Here is a 21600-nt window from a genome sequence, read left to right as displayed (position 1 = left end):
GTACATAAATCCAACTCGCCTTATGGTATCTAAAACACCTTCCAACTGTCGTGATACACAAGAAGTTACAACTTATTACGTAATGTAATTACATTTTCATTTATGTTGTTTTGGGTAATGTCCACAAGTATTACATATTTGGCAACATGCCTAGGTACATTTTACCACTACAAACTGTTCGACCAATTTATATCAATTTTTATTAATTTTAATTATTTATGTAAATGAAATATAAATGACTGTATAGTATGTATATACAAAAGATTCAACTAATGAGATTAATAATTTATGTAGGAATAAATGTATATATATTAACAGAATACAAAAATACCTTAAATAACAGATAAAGAAGATTTTATAATGTACTGGTGTGGAATGCGGAATGCAATATTTAATCGTGGGTGTTATTGTTATTAATTTAAAATGTTTTTCAAGTTCCCTTAATGAAAGCATTTTTAAGATCGGTCCAGTATTATTGATTTTACTAATAATAATAAAAAATCTATCTCTTTTTAATGTTACAACAAACCAAGTAAATAACAATGTAATTTCGACGCTCTGGATAAAAAATGACCCAGCCCTCTTATGTTAATGGCGTTTACGAAGCTACTTAGATAAAATCTCGAAACTTCGACGAGAGACCAAATATATTTAAAAATATTTGGTTTAGTCGCTTTTTATATCCCGGTCCGGACAAACCAGTCCCGACAAGATATGTGTGCGGATGCAGGAACATTTAAAATTAATGGTGTACTTTTGCTGCACTGCCAGTTCAGATCCGATACTTTTTACTTATTGATCGATCGATTAGTAATAATATTCGGGTTACGTCAGAAACGGGTTATGAGTTCAAACTAGCTAACCCGGCAAACTACATACTGCTAACTATTTTCCTTAATCGTTTTTTATTTAGTTTCGTAAAAAAATATTTCGTTTGGTGCAATCGTTCGGAAGTTACGTGCGAATATACATTTTCGGTAATTCGTTTTTATTTATATATAAATGAATTGTTCTAACATATGGCTAAGTTGTTATTTTAATAAATTAGATATACACAATACATACATGGCCTCTTGCTATTTTATAGTGAAATTGTTAGGATTGCAATCATTTGACAGTAGGAGTCTGGCATAACCAGTAGTCTGGCATAACCAGTAATTCAGCAATTGGTTATGCCAGCATCCTACTGGCTCAAAATCACACGTGTGAGCATCCATCCGCTTAGTTGGGACGAGATGGGGTCGCGCTAGCATGCGCCACCTCGCACCTGTCTCAACTGATGAGTCTGTAATGTCATCATCATCATTTCAGCCTATTTCAGTCCACTGCTGGACATATGCCTCCACAAGTTCACGCCGAAAATGGCATGAACTCATGTGTATTGCCCATAGTCACCACGCTGGGCAGGCGGGTTGGTGACCGCAGGGCTGGCTTTGTCGTACCGAAGACCGTCTTCGGCCTGTGTATTTCAAAGCCAGCACTTGGGGGAAGAGAGAGGATGGCTATATTCTTTAATGCCGTAGCCACACAGCTTAAATGTAATGTAATGAGTGCTAGATGAAAAACAATAACGGCTAAAGTTCGGTACTTATATTAAAAAAAAGGAGTGGTTTATATAAATAATACTGTTTTCAAGCAGTATTGTGTTCCTGTTGGTGAGTAAGGTAACCAGAGCTCGTGGGGGGGATTGGGGATTGCATCGGCAACGCGCTTGCGATGCTTCTGGTGTTGCAGGCGTCTATAAGCTACGGTAATCTCTTACCATCAGGTGAGCCGTACGCTTGTTTGTCGACCTAGTGATATAAAAAAAAAAAAAAAAGTTCACAAACCATTAAATTACGAATACGATGTATTCAACCGAATGTTAACATATACCTACTGTTCTTATGTGGTGACATGATTACGACACATGGTCATATTTCTTATCAACAATCTTTAAAAGTTTTTATACCTTTGAGTCTATTAATTCAGAACTTTATATTTTTTATGCTATTGCGTGTTCTTGAATGGTGCGTTACATAATAAATGTTTTTAAATTGTTGAAGTACACATTCAGTTTTTTTTTGTTTTTAAATTGTTTTGTCAATTCAAGGTTAGTTAGTCTCTCTATCCTTAAAATAATTTGTATGTTTCCCATATTTCGTACATTCGATGTATTCAATTCTAATTTCAATGCTCAAATTTCAAATCAAGCAAATTACTTACAACTCCTGTTTGACTATAATAATTTGAACTGTACTATATATTTTGAACATCAACTGAGCAACTAATAACATTTTTATGTTGAATAAAAAAAACATAAACTTTATAAAATGTATAAAAACCTAAATAATGAATTTATCCTTAACTTTATCATCAAAGATGAATATTTATATCTCAAATTTGGATTTTTTTTGTGACAAACCCGTTGTTGGCCTTCTTTTTTGATTTGATTGTTATACTAAAGACTTACAATACATTAAAAATATATAAAAAAATCAAATTAAAAATGAACAGTCGCATTATCGACGTCATTGGTCAATATTTGAATAATTATTCTTAGACTATTTATAGCACACCAGAATCCTCGTAAAAATTCCGTGGCAACGCTATTTTAAGTTCAAGGCTAAATATATATCAATAAATACGAATGATATAAAAATTTCCACCAAACTCACCAATATTTTAAGTTGTTACGTGGGTGGAGCGAGCGATCTGCCATATCTACAATTGTGTTAAAAAAAACCGACTTCAACTACATCGACAAATAATACAACTTAGGTAGACGAAAAAATAATCAAGTCAATACGTGTTATCAAAGATTACTCATTAAGTCGACATCATATCTAAATCAAATTTAAATGGGACTACAAAAAAGCACCAACTTTCTATTAAGATAAGAATCATCAAAATCGGTATACCCATTAAAAAGTTATGAGGTTATAATACAACGTATGTCGACGAAAAAATTGTTAAGTAAATACGTATTATTAGATAAAACTCGATAAATACTTGTCAGATCTCAATTGAATTTAAATGGGAGCACATGACACACACTACCTTTCGATAAAAATAAAAATCATAGAATTGGGAACCTCCTCCTTTTTTGGAAGTCGGTTAAAAAGTCATTCTTGAGTTTCCAGTAAACCACTCGTTGCAGTGTTTCAAACGTTCATTTGAATAATATTATTCAATTGGTTTTATTTACGATAAGTCTAATAAATTACCTGTTTTCAAGATGTTTATTATAAATTATTAAAGTAATAAAGTATGTTGACAATATGTACGTACTTTTAACCTTGGCATTTATTTTGAAATATGACAGACATGGACTTGTGACACCAAATTGATGATCACCGTTAATAAAAAATATATCGTTAGTTATATCACTAAAAGTCACTGGGTGAAAATGTATTTTCCTAGCAGCAAGAAACGCTTTATACTGAAGATATGAATTTATTGAAAGTTTATTCTAATTTGAGTTTTTTAAAATCTTCAGAGTTAACTAAAATAATAGAAATCTTGGCTGTTGAATGTGACTCTATACTCATTGATATAATGGATGATTTTTGTATACCTGATGAACAACTTTACATATATACTGGATTAAGACGCGAAAAAATAATGGAGTTACGAGATATATATTGCATTGTGGTTACGGCAGTAAAGAATATTGCCACCCCCTCTTCCCGTGAGTGTCGTAAGAGGCGAATAACGGATAACACAGTTTCACTACCACCTTGGAACTTAAAAAGCCGACCGATGGCGGGATAACCATCCAATTACTGGCTTTGAAATACACAGTCCGGAGAGAGGCAGCGGCGTCTTTGTTCCGACAAAGCCCGCCCTGCGGTCACCAACCCGCCTGCCCAGCGTGGTGACTATGGGCAAAACACATGAGTTCGTGCCATTTTTGGCGTGAACTTGTTGAGGCCTCTGTCCAGCAGTGGACTGCGATAGGCTGCAGTGTGTTTGCAGTTTGAGACTTATTAACAAATCTGAGAAATACAGATTCTCGTACGGTCACTCAACCTCTTATCGTATCTTCATTTAAGCTATTAACTGGTAGCTCAAACAGATTGATTTCAGCGACTATACAATCGGAGAATGAACAGTTGGTTTCAAAATATTGTGATCAAGTTATACAATCATTTGAGAAGGAAATTTTATCTCGGTATTTTTTGGTTTTCGATCTTTGTCTCGAGATGACCTCATTCAAAATAATTCATTACTAATTCTGAAATTTTGTTTGCTGATCGCAGTTTTAAGCTTTTCTTGAATTGTGATGGAACTTATGCTCGCCTTTAAAAGAGCTTGTATAACGCATATCAAAGAAAGTCCTACTCTGGGCAGAAGGAAGTATCGTTATGTAAGCCATTACTTTTACATTTACTATTGGTAGAACAAATGGATACATAGTAAATAAATTATGCCTATCGTGCCAACATGAATGACGCTATAATGAAAGACATTATATCGATACTCCTGACGGTATTTGTAATCTACTGGAACCTGGTGGTGTTTTTGTTGTTGTCGAGGATTCTGTGATGTTCAGGCGCACTTGGAAGAAGAATCTTATCAAATGTTGACGCCAGCACTAAAAGGCATATGAAATAGTTTAACAACTACTGAATCTAAGGCGTCAAGATATGTCACAAAAATTTGTTGGGCAGTCAAAGCACTACACGGAACGCTGTAACAAAAATATCATCTACTTGACCAAAAATTCGACAGTAAAATGTTATCCAGTTTCGGTAGTTTTTATAGAATTACATCATTTACAAGGGGGTGCAAAGTTTTTGCCTCACGCATTAATATTTTATTTGTATTTTTTAGAAATATTGGTATAAAATATTTCGGAAAATAAAATTAGGAGAAAGAAAAAAAAATAACGAGAACTCGATCTCGTTTCTACAAACAACTTTAGGAGTACTAAATAAAAGCAGCTCTTTTCCACCCATCCATATTTAAATAACTAGTATAAAAAAATGAGGAAGGGCAAGAGATAAGTGGCACCGCACCTGCTACACTATTACAATAGATGACGACCTTGCGTCGATGAACCCTCCTCGTTAGATCAGCAATTTAAGGTGTGCTAGCACTTGTATTATAAAGACATTAACTATAGTTATAGGTGTCCGAACGAAGTCCAATAGGTGCAAAAGATACAACAGCCGAAGATGAGATATTAAAATCGAGACAGCAGTCCAACATTCCAATGCAAGGCCTTAAGCTAAAGAGTTTTCTATTACTTCGACCTACCAACCATCAGGCGGTGTGTCAGGAAACTGTGTTGTGGACGTGGACTTGCCCATAAGTTATTGTTTTATCAAAATTGTACGCATTCTTTTCTATCATCCTATTCTTTTCTTTCGTATTTATAGTCGCATATTTAAAATTAAATATTTATATTCTTATACAAATATACTATTTTACGTGGTTGACGGACCGCTTTATAACATTAATTTATATTTTTTTGATACATAAACGCGTACAAATTCAAAGCCAAATCTTTAGGTCAGTTACCAAAGCAATAATACAACCAGATCACGAAACAAGAGATTTAAAGGTGTCACAGTCTAATGCTAAAATATGTCGGACATAGTGTAACATAGCAAGTATCCTAATCTAATAATACTAAAATGCCATCGGAAGGATCCCTAATCTAACCTAAGGGGGCGTCCTCATTAGAACGGGCCATGACACATAAACGATCCATGCTCAAACACTATGAAAGCAATTCATAGTGAGGGTCCCACACTGGTGTAACGTATCACTTCAAACATCGTAATGCCCTTTGCAACGCATAGCAAAATTCGGTTTTGGTCTAGACATTGTAACGTGGATCAAAAATAGCCCAGCAGAACCACAAGGCGCATACGTTAGGCTATACAGAGTGAGGTACACGAAGTGTTTAAGCTCGGTGTTGTAAACAATAGTCTCCAACTTGATATCATAATACGAGGGACAATTTACGTATCACGAGACCAAGATCGAAACGTAGAGCGTCGCGCCTCACAATCGCTCCCAACACGATTTCAACACGACATCAACAAGTGGTTCAATAATCTACGGCGACCGAAATTAGCCAATATGATTTATATCCTAATGTCGAATCATCAAGAAAACGCTGGTAGGTATATTCAGGGCGGAGCTCGCACTATTGACTCATAACTATTTACCGAATAATATTTTGGACACTCGTTAGAGACTTACAAATGTTATACAAAATAGTCGAAAACATATTAATCTACTCAGTAGTTAAAATAAACAAATTAATCTATTTCTTCTACACGAACAGATGAAAATTGTTAATTTGACAAAAAAGCATTTGCCATCGTAGTCGAAATAAAAATCACCAGATTACTAAGATGATCGAAGAACGTTTGATGAACATACAATAATTAAACTTTTAACACATTAAAGTATTTTTTATTTCAAGACCTGCTTTATCTTCCACGACGCCATCTTTTCGAGTCCGCAAGCATTTTCTTGCCATCTTTTTTTTTAATAAAAATTTTTTATACCGCCTCATTAAAAAAAATTTGCTGATGGTAAATTAATGATTTTAATACACTTACGTTAGATTAGTAGTTATTCTTAAATATATTTTTTTATGTATTTAAAATAATGTAAAACCTTATAGAAATCTTAATAAAATTAAGAGATAAATTATACGAACGTTATAATGTACATATGTAATAAATTATGTGTTTAAACTCTTTTATGACCGTAAAAACATCCCTGTTTATATATTACTATAGAAAACTTCTTTATTTTGATTTCAGCTCCTAACCGATCCAGGTTTGCTGTTTTGTGATGAGCCTACAACGGGGTTAGATTCTTCATCTGCACAGAAGTTAATGTCCTTGCTTCGTGCCAGCGCCGTTCAAGGGAAGACCGTTATATGTACTATACATCAACCTTCATCCGAACTAATGGCATTGTTTGATAAACTCGTGCTACTCGCTGAAGGAAGAGTGGCATTTGCTGGAAATGCGTCGGGAGCACTCTATTTCTTTGAGAGGTATAAAAAACCTTTAAATCATCATCATTTCATTCTTATTCATTAAGAAATATTTTGACTACATTAATATACGTTAATAGATAAAAAGTTAATCAATACTTTCATTTGAATAATATTTGCGTCTTGATATCACATTTGATGTCTATCGGAAAATGTAGATAGGTATTATTTATCCTAAGAGTTTAAGAGTATGAGGAACTTTAGAAAGTAATACCAACGGAGATATTTTTACAAATATTTTAATTCGAAACGGTTGTTATTTACCTATTTTATTTGCATAAAAACAAAACACGCAGCGGTAGAAAGATTAAATAACAAAACAATTTTACTTGAAGACCCTGTTATTCCTAAAAGCAGAGAAAAATCTAGATAACCATATACCTAGTAGTTAGCTGTGTTAAGTTCCTTTTAAACAACAAAGACTTTGTGTGTAAAAAGGTAATATAATTAAATAAACAATATTTTTTCAAAAATAATGTTGCTGTTATATTTGCATTCTCATAAGATTAGCTTAAATCGTAAACGGGTTGATTCGATGGCGCTAGACATATGAGCGATCATTCGAAACTGTCTAATGATCTAAATGTAGCTAATCACTGGCCTTAATAAGACTTCCCCATTCTCGGGAACACTGGCGACGTTCAAGGACTAATATTTCGGTTCAACACGATCCGATATATTTATTTATGAAAGAAAGTGTCATGCAGTTTTTTTATACTTTTTGTTATAAATAAGCATTTTCAAGCACTAGTATATTATATAAAAATAACACATAAAGTTTCTTAAAATAGGTTTCTTATCATGTATTCGTCAGATCTTGATCAAATTTAAATGGGACTACAAGGCAAGCATTAGCTTTCGATTAAAATAAAAATCTTCAAAATCGGTACACCCAGTGAAAATGTATGCGGTGTGATACTAGAAAAACGACTTGTCAGATCTCAATGAAATAAATGAGATCACACGATACGCACCAACCATCTTCAGATTAAAAAAAAAATCATCGAAATCGGTCTACCCTCTCAAAAGATCTGAGGTAACATACAAAAATAATACAATCAAATTGAGCCTCTCTTCGAACCAATTTGATTTTCCATCTCTATCGTATTTTTTTAATGCTACATCACTTTGCTGAATATGGCAAATACAGAATCTGCGATGCACTGCTATCTCGTTAAGGTTGATGGGAATTCGTTTCTTATGCTAAAAGGCATAAATCTTGACTACCTTTGACTATCTGGACTATAGGCTAGTTGTAAGGTTCAAACGGTTTACGGATCTCATCTTAGGCCAATTATATTTTATCTTTTTCTTAACGATGTTAATAATAATTATAATTAAAAGTAAATTTCGGTTTTGTGACGACGATCTCAAAGTGTAAGTGAAAGAACAGCACTGTGCTCATTTCCTCACAGTCTATAAATAAATGTACAACTAACACAAAATAAAGGTGTTCGTACATATATATCAGCCTGTTACATTTGTGTTATTCATTTTATGATGTTTTCTCTTGGAACACAAAGGTGAGTATTTTAGTTATGATTTAGGGACACTTACATTGTATAAAAGTCTGTATTTGCTTAACATCCAAATTTGTTCTTACCAAAATTGTTATAAGTAATCAAGTCCAAAACTGTGTGAAGACGTGACTTCTTACGGTCTAGTTTAGTCGGTAGAATTTACACATTTGTATTTTATTGTATTAATATTGTTATTTCTTACAGCCTAGGTTACCATTGCCCTATCACGTACAACCCGACTGATTACTTCATTAAAATTTTGGCCTTAACTCCTGGTTCTGAACGAGCATCCAGGCAAGCGATTAAAAGTATATGCGACAGGTTCGCAGTTAGTGATGCCGCTAAAGAATTGGATATGGAAATACAGTTGGAATTTCATATAATGGATAGTGAGGATGAGGTATTATTGCATATCCATACACGTGAACGCACCTGCGTGCGCACACACCAACACACACACACACATACACATTACGCACACACACATACACATTACGCACACACAAAGACTAGCCCGTGTCGCCAACGATTACTAGTAATAATATAATTTTACTAATTTTGATAGTATAATAAGAAAATATTTTTGTAGTAATATTAAAAATTACAGAAATATTATTAAGAGGTTTAATTGTATTTTAAGGAAACGAAAAGATTGAAGTGCTACGACTTTAAGTCTCCTCACCTTCATACGAAAATGATTTGGCTCGTCTATAGATATTTAATAATAATATTACGGGATCCTAAAGTGCAGCTTCTACGAATATTACAAAAGTTGGTAAGTAAAAGAAAAACGTAAAAGTAAAAATAACACTCGTATGATACAAGTAATTTTATGGTCAGGTTTTTAATTGGTCTATAGAATAAACATACAGTTTGAGTCAGCACGTTTGTTGGGTAGGAAAATCTAGGAATAGTTAAATCACAATGGGAAAAATCACGTAGGCTTTTCAATCACTTTAATTATATCAATTAATGTCGTAGATTTTACTTGTTCTTTTATTGGCGTAACAACATAATTATTGTGATTATAACAAACTTCTCGGGAAAACCTGTATTAATTCAACTTTGCGCGTGCTTAATATCTTTGATATATACGTACCTATTTGTTTATTATAATTAAAAGCTTGATGTTAATTTAACTAACATGATGCATGGACTGTTTTCTACCAAAAGCTTTTTTTTTATATCACTAGATCGGCAAACAAGCGTACGGCTCACCTGATGGTAAGCGATTACCGTAGCTTATAGACACCTGCAACACTAGAAGCATCGCAAGCGCGTTGCCGACCCAATCCCCAATCCCCCCAGGAGTTGTATTGTATTGTATTGAGTATGTTCTTTTGTGCTCTTGGTTTGAAAATGTTCGAAGGCTTAAATTTAGATGTCTTGACTGATACGAAATGAAGCTAAAAATCTTTCACAGGCCATAGCTTTTGCAGCAGGAGTTTGTTTCCTCGGAACAGCTCGCTTTACACAGAGCGGTATCCAAGACGTCCAGGGAGCTTTGTTCATAATAATCGCAGAAAACACCTTCATACCGATGTACTCAGTACTGCACATGTTCCCTGAAGAGTTCCCCATGTTGCACAGAGAGCTGAAAGCAGGGTTGTATACAACGCCAGTTTATTACTTGTCGAGAATGCTGGCTTTGGTAAGTAAATATATGTGATTTTTTTTTTTTTTTTGTCGTTTTTTTTATCTTCTACCTGAAAAAAAATGTCAAAGTAGATATGCTAACAGAATAATATAGTGATTGACAAAATTGTTTGGTGTTGTCGCCAAAATGTTAGTGAATTCTTCAACAAAGGGAAAGTGAAGACCCGTTACGTTCCGCCTAAGTTAGGAATGGTAAAACGGAAGAGTTTCAAATGAATGCAGGAAGGATTCAGCCACCATGGAAACTAGAGTGTTGCGTGACGAGAATGCTGGCTCTGGTGGCAAATTAAAGGAATCACAGCCAGCATTCTCGCCAGTGCAATGCCCTAAATTTTTTCGCACTTTGCATATTGTACGCATCCAGGACGACAGGGTATTGTATTGGCTATAAATATAATTTTTAGTGTTTCAAATTCAATTCTCAAACAAATAACTTTTATTATAATAACTACCAGTCTTTGCCCAAAGAAAGAAGTGTTTGTGTATGTATAACAACAATGTTGGGACATTTTATTTGGATATAAAAAAATTTTAATCCTAAAATTAATTCAGTCAACATATTATAATAAACAGAATATTCCCATTCCATATTACTTCTATTGAAATTTTAAGTAACCCTCACCAATTCCAATACATGTTATAGCTTATAACTATAATGTCGTAGTTTCCTGGGTTGATTCTGGAGCCAACATTGTTCACTCTGGTTGTGTACTGGATAGCGGGTCTGCGAGGAACGTTACATGCCTTTGGATTCACCGTCTTTTTATCTATTCTCGTCCTCAATGTGGCTATTGCTTGTGGTAAGTAACACCATTGCTTATTTATTGCGTCTTTATGGATTTAAAGAACTTTATTTTGGGTGCTAATTAAACAGACTTCTTTTAAATAGCATTATTTGCCTCGAAACAAATAGTTCGAACGTATTTATTTATATAGGGAATGAATTAACAAAAAGGAATGGCATTAGTAAACAGTCTAGTTTATTTAGTTGTTTACTAGGACTACATATTATCAATTTCAAGTATGGTGTGGTTTGTAATTTCGTTTTTCTCCTTTGATTGTAGGTAGTTTGATAAAATCATATGCAAGTTTATGAGTAATTGTTGTAATTGCATTGCTTTTTTTTCATGTTTTTATATTTATTCATTTACGTTTCTATGTCAATTCATACATTATATTTCAAGTATATATTGTATTTACTTAATATACAAACGCTGTTGCACATTTTTATTTCATTTGGCAGTATATTGTATCTTTAAATCCCGACATATAAAATGTTTCTTTTACCGTACATTATTATGACGTCGCGTTGGCGCAACGGTCACAGCATTAATTTGTGGCTGTTGCGCTGGCGGTTGCGGGTTCGATCCCCGCACATGACAAATATTTGTAATGGCCATACAGATGTTTGACGTGGTTTGGGTGTTTCTGCAGTCCTTGTGGGTCTCTCCCCACAGTGCCTCGGAGAGCACGTTAAGCCGTCGGTCCCGGTTGTTATCATTTACACCTGATAGCGATCATTACTCATAGTAGGGAATATATTCGCCAACCGCATTGGAGCAGAGTGGTGGATCAAGCTCTGATCCTTCTTCTACATATAGAAAGAGGCTTATGCCCAGCAGGGGGATGTTTAAGGCTGAAGCGATATTCTTCTTGGCTTAACAAGAGTCAGTTTGTGTATATTTCTTAAGTTATGTTTTATTCGTGTTTGGTAAGACATGCAGACATCTCGCCTGCATATGAATGTCCCCAGATAACATTTTTTATTTATTTATACGCATGTGTTTGCAGCATACATTTGCTCAAGGTTACGAGTAAATATGCTGTTTTGCATAGTATAGAAATAGATGTTTGTTTGGAATATTTGAACAGCACTTTAATAGCTTTTTTTAGCATTTTTCTAGACCTCTATTAAATAGATAAGTTTAGATTTTCAATTCGTATTCGTATTTAAGGTTGCATACATGAACACATTCTGTATAGTGTCCCAATGAGCTGTGTTAGCTTAATGTTTGTTATTCACGATTTCCATGTGGGATCGCCATGTCAATTATACCAAATATTTGCCAAATTTTATATACTTACGTTAGTTAAAGTGAAGATTAAGATTAACAAAAGAAAATTAAAGTAATTGTTCTATATTTGTAACGAATGCAACTATGAGACGTCACATTCTATAGGTACATATTTTATGTGTAATCAAGCTGTGTCACTTCAGCTTCATTGGTCAATTTTGGGCACTAGATAGAATATATTTTTAAACTTTGTCACTAGTATTGTTTGACCGTTAAAAAGGAAAGTCCTAATCAAAAAACTGTGAACCACTTATAATATAGCAGAATAATTTTATCATACATATTATGTCGTAGCTTAGGTTATAAAATGACATACTATACTATACCATCAAATGTAAAAGTAATCTAATTATTGTCTAAAATTCACTTAATATCGTTTTACAACCTTTCATGGTCAAAACGGTAGATTTACTCGTAACATGTTTATTGTTGTTCCAAATAAGTTACCGATGTTCCACCACTATGGCAAACGCCATAGTTACGGGTTCACTCGTGACCGCCTTTTACATATAGTATTTTTCTATTTCCAGGATCATTTTTCTCATGCGCGTTTGGATCGATGCCGGTGGCGATGGCGTATCTCGTGCCTTTCGATTACTCACTCATGATCACTTCTGGACTATTTATTAAGCTGAGGTAAGCTAAATTACAACTTTCCCTTTAATAGAAAAGAGTCCTTTTTTAGGAGTGAAAGAATGCAAGCATCACATATAGTAATATTTGAGTTACCTGTTGATGGCGCTGCGGCTCTTTTGGAATTTGACCGAATGTATTTGTACACGAATAAAAGCCTTACCGGATCTATACCAAAACATACTACAAGATTTAAGGAACCCTAATAAATTAGCTCCGCGCTGTCATTTTAACGATCATGACCAATTATGAAAATGACCGTTTTTTTATTATGTTAACGGTTAATCTATTCTTAGGAAATAAATTACGGAATAAAAAGTTATACTTATCTTTTATGACAATCTATATATTCTATAATCTGTGTTTTTATAACAAAATAGTATATCTTGCAGACTACTGATATATCGATATATTTTTTTTGGTATAAAAACATACCGAGGCGAGATGAGAGTATAGAGCACCTACATCGGTGTATCATCAGTATGACGGTTGCGGTTAGAATTCAGATTATTTCGGAATCTAGAATTGTAGATCACTATTATATGTGTAAGCTAATTTAATACAAAATAGGATGAAGAACCGAATTAGTTTGTAAACTTCTCATTAAGTACTAGGTATATTAAAAAGCATAAGAGGCTTTTCTGTTTCTTTTTCTGCTCTCTATATCGGATAAGTGTGGGACCTTAATCCATCAGTTATTAAATTATCATTGGTCGCTCACTACCACCTGCCATTGATAATATCCGTGACTGATGTCTAGCGTGCTCTCCGAGGGATGGGACGATGTAAGAACCCATTAGAACATAAGTCCAGAGTCCACAAATATTTAGATAAAAATACATTTATTACTTTTATTCCAGCACAATACCGAAATACATATCCTGGATACGATATTTGTCGTGGCCAATGTACTCCAACGAGGCCATGAGCATATTACAGTGGGACGGAATTCAGAATATCAGTAAGTAGAACTTGAGAGCAATATAAACCCTCACCGAAATTACAAAAATTTAGATTAAGAAAATAATCATATAGATAGATTAAATGTGTGAACGTAACAAACGTAACATAAAAATCATTTTAATATTATGGGCCTCATGGGAGATAATGTGTTTCATCCTATTTACAAAATGCAAATAAGTAATCAAATATTTAAATTCAGTAACCATTGAAATAAATGGTTGAATTTTAATTGTTTTAGCCAATGCACGACAATATAAAATAATATTTTAAACTGCAAATTACTGCTATTCAAAGTTAAATTTATAGGATAATTTAAGAATAAAACTGTTTTTTATATTTTCCAGCATGTGCAGAAGTGAGTCAGAGCCCTTGCCTCAGTACCGGTGAAGAAGTGCTAATAGAGTATGACTTTAAGCTTGCCAACTTCTGGGGAGACATAATTGCTCTCATCATCTTATACCTATGCTTCCACATCCTCGCCCTCGCCGCACTGAAGTACCGTACCAGACGGAAATAGTTCAATTGAATAAAAATATATAATTAAATTGTTTTGACTAAAAATGAATACCTATATTGTTTCTGTTGTTTATTTTTTTTTCATATCTCAATTTATTATGTAATAAATCTATTTGAAAATTGATATTATTTTAATATGTATATACCTAAATATTCTAAAAAAAAATGTTACAAGAAGTAACCAATGAGTCTATCTAATTTTGCTCCTATTGTTAATCTAATACTTATATAAAATTCTCGTATCGCGGTGTTTGTAGCTAAACTCCTGCGAAACGGCTTGAGCGATTCTCATGAAATTTTGTGTGCATTTTGGGTAGGTCTGAGAATCGAACAACATCTATTTTTCACCCCCCTAAATGTTAAGGGTTGTCCACCCATATTTTTTTAATTTCTAGATAAATGAAATTCGAAATTCTAGATATTGAAATTTTCATTTCAATTTCATTTTCATTTTTTTTTAGTCAGCTAGTTACGAAATAAAAAGTGAAGTAGTGTTTTTCTATTACGAGTACAAAATGACTGCCTGTTGCGCAATTAGCCGTGGCTCTGCTTTCTGCTCCAGGGATTGTACGGTCGATTCCCCGCTCCGACATTGGATGTGTAATATTTAATTCACAAAAAATATACCTTGTTTAATCGCCTGTTATCTAAAACAAATGCATTAAATTGCCTACCTCTAAGGAAGAGAAGATAAACATCTACTCGTATATATAAATCACTCTCTGCCTACGATTCTCTAATCTGTTTACCATTTTACTTATAAGGTATTTTAACAGAAACACCTGTCTACTATGGAGAGTAGAGGTTATATTGGAGAAAGACCGTTCATAGGAATCCGTTGTTATCATTCAATAAGAAACCAGTTAGTTATATACAAGTTTCGTGAAATCTGCATTATGCGTCTTGCATACATTATTAATCTTAAGAATTCGGTTATATTCGTTTGTAAATTTAGTTAAAGAATTATTGTATAGAACATTTAGGATAAAAAAAAATCATCACTCATCATCATCATCATCGTCGTCACTTCAGCCTATCGCAGTCCACTGCTGGACATGGCCTCCACAAGTTCGCCCCAAAAATGGCGTGAACTCATGTGTTTTGCCCATACTTATCACGTTGGGCAGGCGGGTTGGTGACCGCAGGGCTGACTTGGTCGCAACGAAGACGCTGCTGCCCATCTTCGGCCTGTGTATTTCAAAGCCAGCAGTTGGATGCTTATTCCGCCATCGGTCGGCTTTTTAAGTTCCAAGGTGGCAGTGGATCTGCTTTATCCCTTAGTCGCCGCACAAACGGGAAGAGAAGGGGTGGTTATATTCTGTACTGCTGTAACCAAACGCTGACTTTGCGTTGGCGCAACGGTTAAGAGGCCTATGCCTAGTAGTGGGATATTACAAGCTGAAGCGTATATCGAAAGTGTACCTACGATTCAGCCTGTAAAATCCCACTGCTGTTCATAGGCCTCTTTCTCCACGCCGGAGAAGGTTCAGAGCTTAATCCACCACGCTGCTCCACTGCGTGTTTGCGGTTATATTCCCTACAATAAGTAGTTGATTGCTATCAGGTGTCTATGATAACAACCTGGGCCGACCGCTAAACATGTTTTCCGAGACACAGAAAACCTAGTAAGCATAAATGTGCTACGAGTAATAATATTAAAATATATTCTAATAAAACTCAATTGTAATAAAAACTAATAATAAAGTGTATCAATTTACTAATAAAATTATAGTTTTGAAAAATGCACTAAAGCAAAATTGGTTACTTTTATTTCAGGTGATAAATATGACACGATAATTAGGAAAAAAATCACCCGATAGAAGTCTTTCTCAGTCTTTAGAAATAAAAATTTATGTAAAAATTATAACCATTTAAACTTGATCTTTCAGTAATTACATTTTTTTGAAAAATACGTCAAAACTATATACGGGTTATCAAAAATTACTCAAACAGTATTTATCAGATCTCGATCAAATTTAAATGGAATCACAAGATAAACATCAGCTTTCGGTTAAAGCAAGAATCATCAAAATCGCTATATCCAGTAAAAAGTTATGCGGTATAATACAACTTGAGTCGGAAAAAAACAGTCTAGCTTAAGTTGACTTGACAACAACAACTTTTACTAAGTGTGAAATAGTCAAGTTTAAAAACTTTAACAAAGTGTAGGTAGGGTGGGGACGCCATATGAACGCAGTTGCAGTTGGTATAATCTTTACCCTAAGGGACGAGACCTTCTGAGAGCAACCGGTCAAAAGGTTTCATTCTTCGTCTAACTTTTTAATGTAACGGAGGTCAGCGCCATCTAGTGACGAGTGCGTTTCTTAACAACGCCAATCTTAAATTAATAATATATGATTTGTTAGAATACGCATTATTAGAACTCGAAAAGTATTAGATAGATCTCAATTAAATTCAAATGACACGCCCCATCTTTAGATTAAAAAAAATATCGAAATCGATCCACCCAGTAAAAGTTCTGAGGTAAGATCTATAAAAAAAAAATACAGTCGAAGTCGGGTAAAAAGCAATTATTACTTATATAATTGGGTCAATCAACTATTCTTTGTACAAACATTGTCCCTACACTTAATATATATGTATGATCCACAAAACCAACCATTTACCAAATTTCATATCATAAACAATTTTTCGAATACACACCATTGATATTAAACGGCATTTCATTAACATGATTCAATTATTTTTAATTATTTTAACGGTAACATATATCTCGTTCCCATATAAATAAATAATTGCTGTCCTCATAACTACTTCAGTTATTCATTGACGCATTGATTTAAAAATATTGTATGAAAACGCATTAATTTTCATTTTTCATCACAATCTATAATACTTTCCAAACCCAGTCACATGTTTTCCAGTTTTTTAATATTTAATTTTACTATTAAAAAATAACAAACCGTGTCCCCAAATTGTTTTCCAAATTTCTGTCCACTGTTACGGCCTTCGAAAGTTCTAAAATAAAAACAAAAATGGCCATAGTAATAATCCTAAACATATCAATGAACATCAGAAGATGATTAGTAAATATTCTAATAAAGTGGACAGAAAATATAAAAGAAATTCGCCTTGTTTTTTACTTACTGTTTATTAAAATCCTTACAAAATGTACAAAAAAATTGTTGATCGACCCAATCATACATTCTATAACGTATTTGTATTCGTTAGTGACATCTAACAGAATTAAACGTAAACACATCGAGTTAGACATTCACATTGAAAAAGTTCAACTATAGTTACACAGATGGCGCTTCTATCACCAACATTTTTTTTTTACCTGTCAGTGAAGTTTGTAAGGCAGCGCAAGCGTAGTTCAAATTCATCCGCCATATTCGTCGTGTCAGACGAGGTGCAGTGTACGGCTGTGACATGTTTTATCGTAATTTACATATAATTTATGACATCGAGTCCTTTTTGGTGCTTTATTTATATAGAGAACTTTGAAAATATGCTATCTGATGGAGTCCTGAATGCATACTCGTGTCGCTTGTTAAAAAATAAACGCGCAACGAACTGTGTATTCGTGTGTTTATGATAACAGCATTAACAGTAACCGTCGGTCGTGTATTGTTTTTATTCGTAACTGGTATAAAAGTTGAGTGATATTATGCAAGATAACATAACCGTGACCTTCGTATTCGTGACCGTGCTTAAGGTGATTTTTGAGGTTAAAATGCAGCTTGGATTTTGAGCGACTGCGCCGAGCTATCAGGTTAGTGAGATGTCTATTAATTTAATCTGTGCCCTCCTGATAGCGTTTATCAATGCTCTACTTATTTTGTTCCTAAAACATTCGAAAATCGTATTGACCAGCGATATCGTAAATTCATATTAGGCTTGTTGTGTCTTGTTAATATTGTCCAATAAAACAATAGATATTTTAGAATTAGTGTTTTTATTAAATAATAAGTGGTATATAATTTAATTAGCAATTGTTTACATTTAAAATAAGTAATGTATTAAAAAGTTCAGAGGTAATGCAAGTTCCGTTGACGGTTCAACGGTTGGCGCTAAGCGGGCTTTCGAACGGCTGAAGGTGCGCGCGGCGGACGGGAATGCAACCTCTCCATGGGATGTAAAAAGGGACTAAACTAAAACAAGCTCTCCGTCGATGCGTCTGCTTATCCAAATACTTTTTATACAAGTTCTAACTCGCTACCAGCCTTTCCTAGAGGTTACCGTTACAGATAGACATAATCATTTTTGAATTACGATCTTGTACGTTTTACGTTGTTCGTAAATATGAACCGTTGGTTCCAATGAATAGTTATTATTCGTATTTAATGATGATTTTAAATTATTTTTACTGCGCCTTAGGTATTATCGCCTTAAAGAATTGCAGTTTTCACCGCCCACGTGCGAAGGCTTACGTCATGTAGCGGTAACACTTGTACATACTAATTAAACTAACGTAAATCTTATATATTCCGTTTCACTGTTAGTCGCCTTCATTCAGTAAATATCTTAATATATATAAATCTCGTGTCACAATGTTTGTCCGCGATGAACTCTTAAACTACTTAACCGATTTTAATCAAATTTGCACACCGTGTGCAGTTTGATCCAACTTGAAAGATAGGGTATATTTTGTTTTGATATATGTAATTATTATATTTAAGAAAAAAAAAATAAGGCGATACGAAGTTTGCCAGGTCAGCTAGTTGTAATATAAATAAATATACGTTAGTATCACAAACCTCGACTTTTCCTATAGGTATAATTTGTTTAATGCTAATTTAATATAATGATAATCCAGCCTGTAATATCCCACTACTGGGCATAGGCCTCTTTCCCCATGTAGGAGAAGGATCAGAGCTTAATCCACCACGCTGCTCCAATGCGGGTTGGCGGATACCCAACTATACTATGAGTAAAGATTGCTATCAGGCGTATATGATAACAACCGGGACCGTAGGCTTAACGTGCTCTCCGAGGCACGGTGGGGAGACCCACAAGGACTGCATAAACATCCAGACCACGGCAAACACCTGTATGGCCAATACAAATGTTTGTCATGTGCGGGGATCGATCCCGCAACCGCCAGCGCAACAGGTACAATCCATGGCTGTAACCGTTGCGCCAACGCGGCGTCATTGTTTACTTAGGGTTATTTAATTCTATATAACTTCCATAGAATTAAAATGTTAGTACATAAACCGGTAGACGAGTTATACAGATACCGTGTAATTTATTTCCTTGAAAAACTACCACTGACTCGTTAATAAAGATCTACTAAAATTACGAGCAAGAATAATTAATCTTATTTTTTTACGCTATGGTGTCTAATATTTATTATACTGTTTAAATTAAGGCCGGTGTCGGTTGTATAAAGGTACGTTATAAAAAATTGGTTGTCTGTAAAGTTAGTTAACGGACGATAGTTTAACGTGACAACGTCATAACAAAACATCTCCTGGGACCTATAGGCCAATCGAGTAGAAGAGAGATAGATGCGGTGCAAGCGTACAATGAGCGTAACGGGACAAGGAGTCATCGTTTTTCGTGCATGCACACGGCGTTCATCGATTTATTAGACGTTGTCACGTCAAAAATTAAGTGGCAAGCATAAATCAAGGAGTCTCATCGCTCGCAAGTTAATCATATTAGGTTTCGCTAGTTGTGTGACGTTTCATTTCTACTGTTTACCTCCTGTGAGCTTTAGCATTATGTTCTGTTCCTACTCTTCTCCCTAATTTTCTATCTCCTTCCTGCAGATTATGGTGTTTTCGAAGATATTCCGATTTCGACTCAATTTCGGAAAAGAAATTATTTTTACCGCAAACTGTTTAATAGTTAATGCAGTTTTATGCTAGGTAAAACTTGACAAATTGGTATTCGCCTATCCTTTAAATGTTCGCATTTTTAATACTAGTAATAATAAAAATCACCCCTCAGTAAATTAGCTATCTAACTCATTTTTTTTAAACAAAAAGTTGGTACACGGAATAACCTTTTAAATAAATAAATTCAGACTTAAAATTAGTACAGATTAATAAAAAAAATCTTACTATATAGATAGCCTTATATTGTGTTGGTACATCTTTAATTGTCACACAATCATATCCAAATTTAATTAGATTGAATATAAAGGCATTAAAAAATGGCTAATCCTGCGACATCACCCGCGCTTGACTATGCGCGCATAATTAAGATTCTACTGGTTTTTGATAGAAAATGCTAATTGTATCGATAATCGAGACTTGAATTTGTTAGTTTTTTGTAACATAAACTAACTTATCAGTGACTCAGACATGCAATGAACCATACAATAATATTTGTGACGTAATTTAGTCATGTACAGACGGAACGCAGTAAGTATAGATAAAAATGTGGATGAAGACGGATACAAAGCATTCCAAAGAGTAATGTAGTTTGCACACTAAGGGCGGATACACATTATAATGCCGTTCACGGTTCGGTCTCGGTCGGATTTCAGTCTGGATAAGTATCGATCCACACCATAATATTAATTTTATTTTTCTCGACAACTGAGTGGTACGGTAGCTGTCATAGGCCTGATACTAACTTGTAATAAAGCTTGTATAAGTCACAGATGTTTGTCGTGGTCTGAGCTTTGTATTAGTCTTTTGTTTTGTTGTTTTTGTTTACGTTTTTTGTTTGTCATGAACCCTAATACAACAAATCATCCTGTCTGGGGCCATTGATTGTGAAACGTTTGTTTTACTTAGTATATTTTATTGTTATTACACATAGAAAATCGTTGTCGGATGTAATTGTAGTATAAACATAAAGTATATATTTATTGCTATATTTGCGATTGTAATATTATGTCGTTGAGTATTCCAATAACAAGGATATTATTAGTACATATTATAAATCTTATTCATAACCTAAAATATAATGGAATTTAATCGGAAATCGACTCGTATCGGAATCGTACTTGATTAGTTATTGATACGATAATCTTTAAGCGAACTGTGATCGATAGTGGATTTCATTAATAATTCAGTTGCGCAACACCAGTATATCATCTTACATTATAGTTGAATGAGATTGGAATAAAAAGTCACGATTTACGATAATAATTTAAGGTTTTATTGTTAATTGTCGTTAGATACTTTTTATATTGAAACCACACCAATAACGGATCGTAACCGGTATAACAGTGTGGATCAACCTTACGATTTCGCACGTTACCTCAAACATCCTGAAAAATGTTAAGATTGCGTTTCTATATTTGTGCACA

At 34.1% G+C, this 21600-nt stretch overlaps 1 protein-coding gene across 1 annotated transcript in view; it reads left to right on the top strand.

The window, feature by feature from the left end:
• The window catches only part of LOC123653694 (protein scarlet-like), a 50309-nt gene extending 35818 nt beyond the window's left edge, over positions 1–14491 (top strand). The window contains exons 7-14 of the mRNA XM_045589686.1: positions 6768–7006; positions 8731–8926; positions 9167–9301; positions 9950–10177; positions 10847–10982; positions 12788–12893; positions 13751–13851; positions 14198–14491. Of these exons, the coding sequence (XP_045445642.1) occupies positions 6768–7006; positions 8731–8926; positions 9167–9301; positions 9950–10177; positions 10847–10982; positions 12788–12893; positions 13751–13851; positions 14198–14370 (1314 nt within the window). The 3' untranslated portion in view covers positions 14371–14491. The remainder of the gene's footprint in view (positions 1–6767; positions 7007–8730; positions 8927–9166; positions 9302–9949; positions 10178–10846; positions 10983–12787; positions 12894–13750; positions 13852–14197) is intronic.
• The last annotated feature ends 7109 nt before the right edge of the window (positions 14492–21600 follow it).

This window comes from Melitaea cinxia, chromosome 5 (assembly GCF_905220565.1).
Source record: "Melitaea cinxia chromosome 5, ilMelCinx1.1, whole genome shotgun sequence".
Lineage (NCBI taxonomy): Eukaryota > Metazoa > Arthropoda > Insecta > Lepidoptera > Nymphalidae > Melitaea > Melitaea cinxia.
Note: the sequence above shows the minus strand (reverse complement) of the source record. Positions and strands in the feature narration are given on the sequence as shown.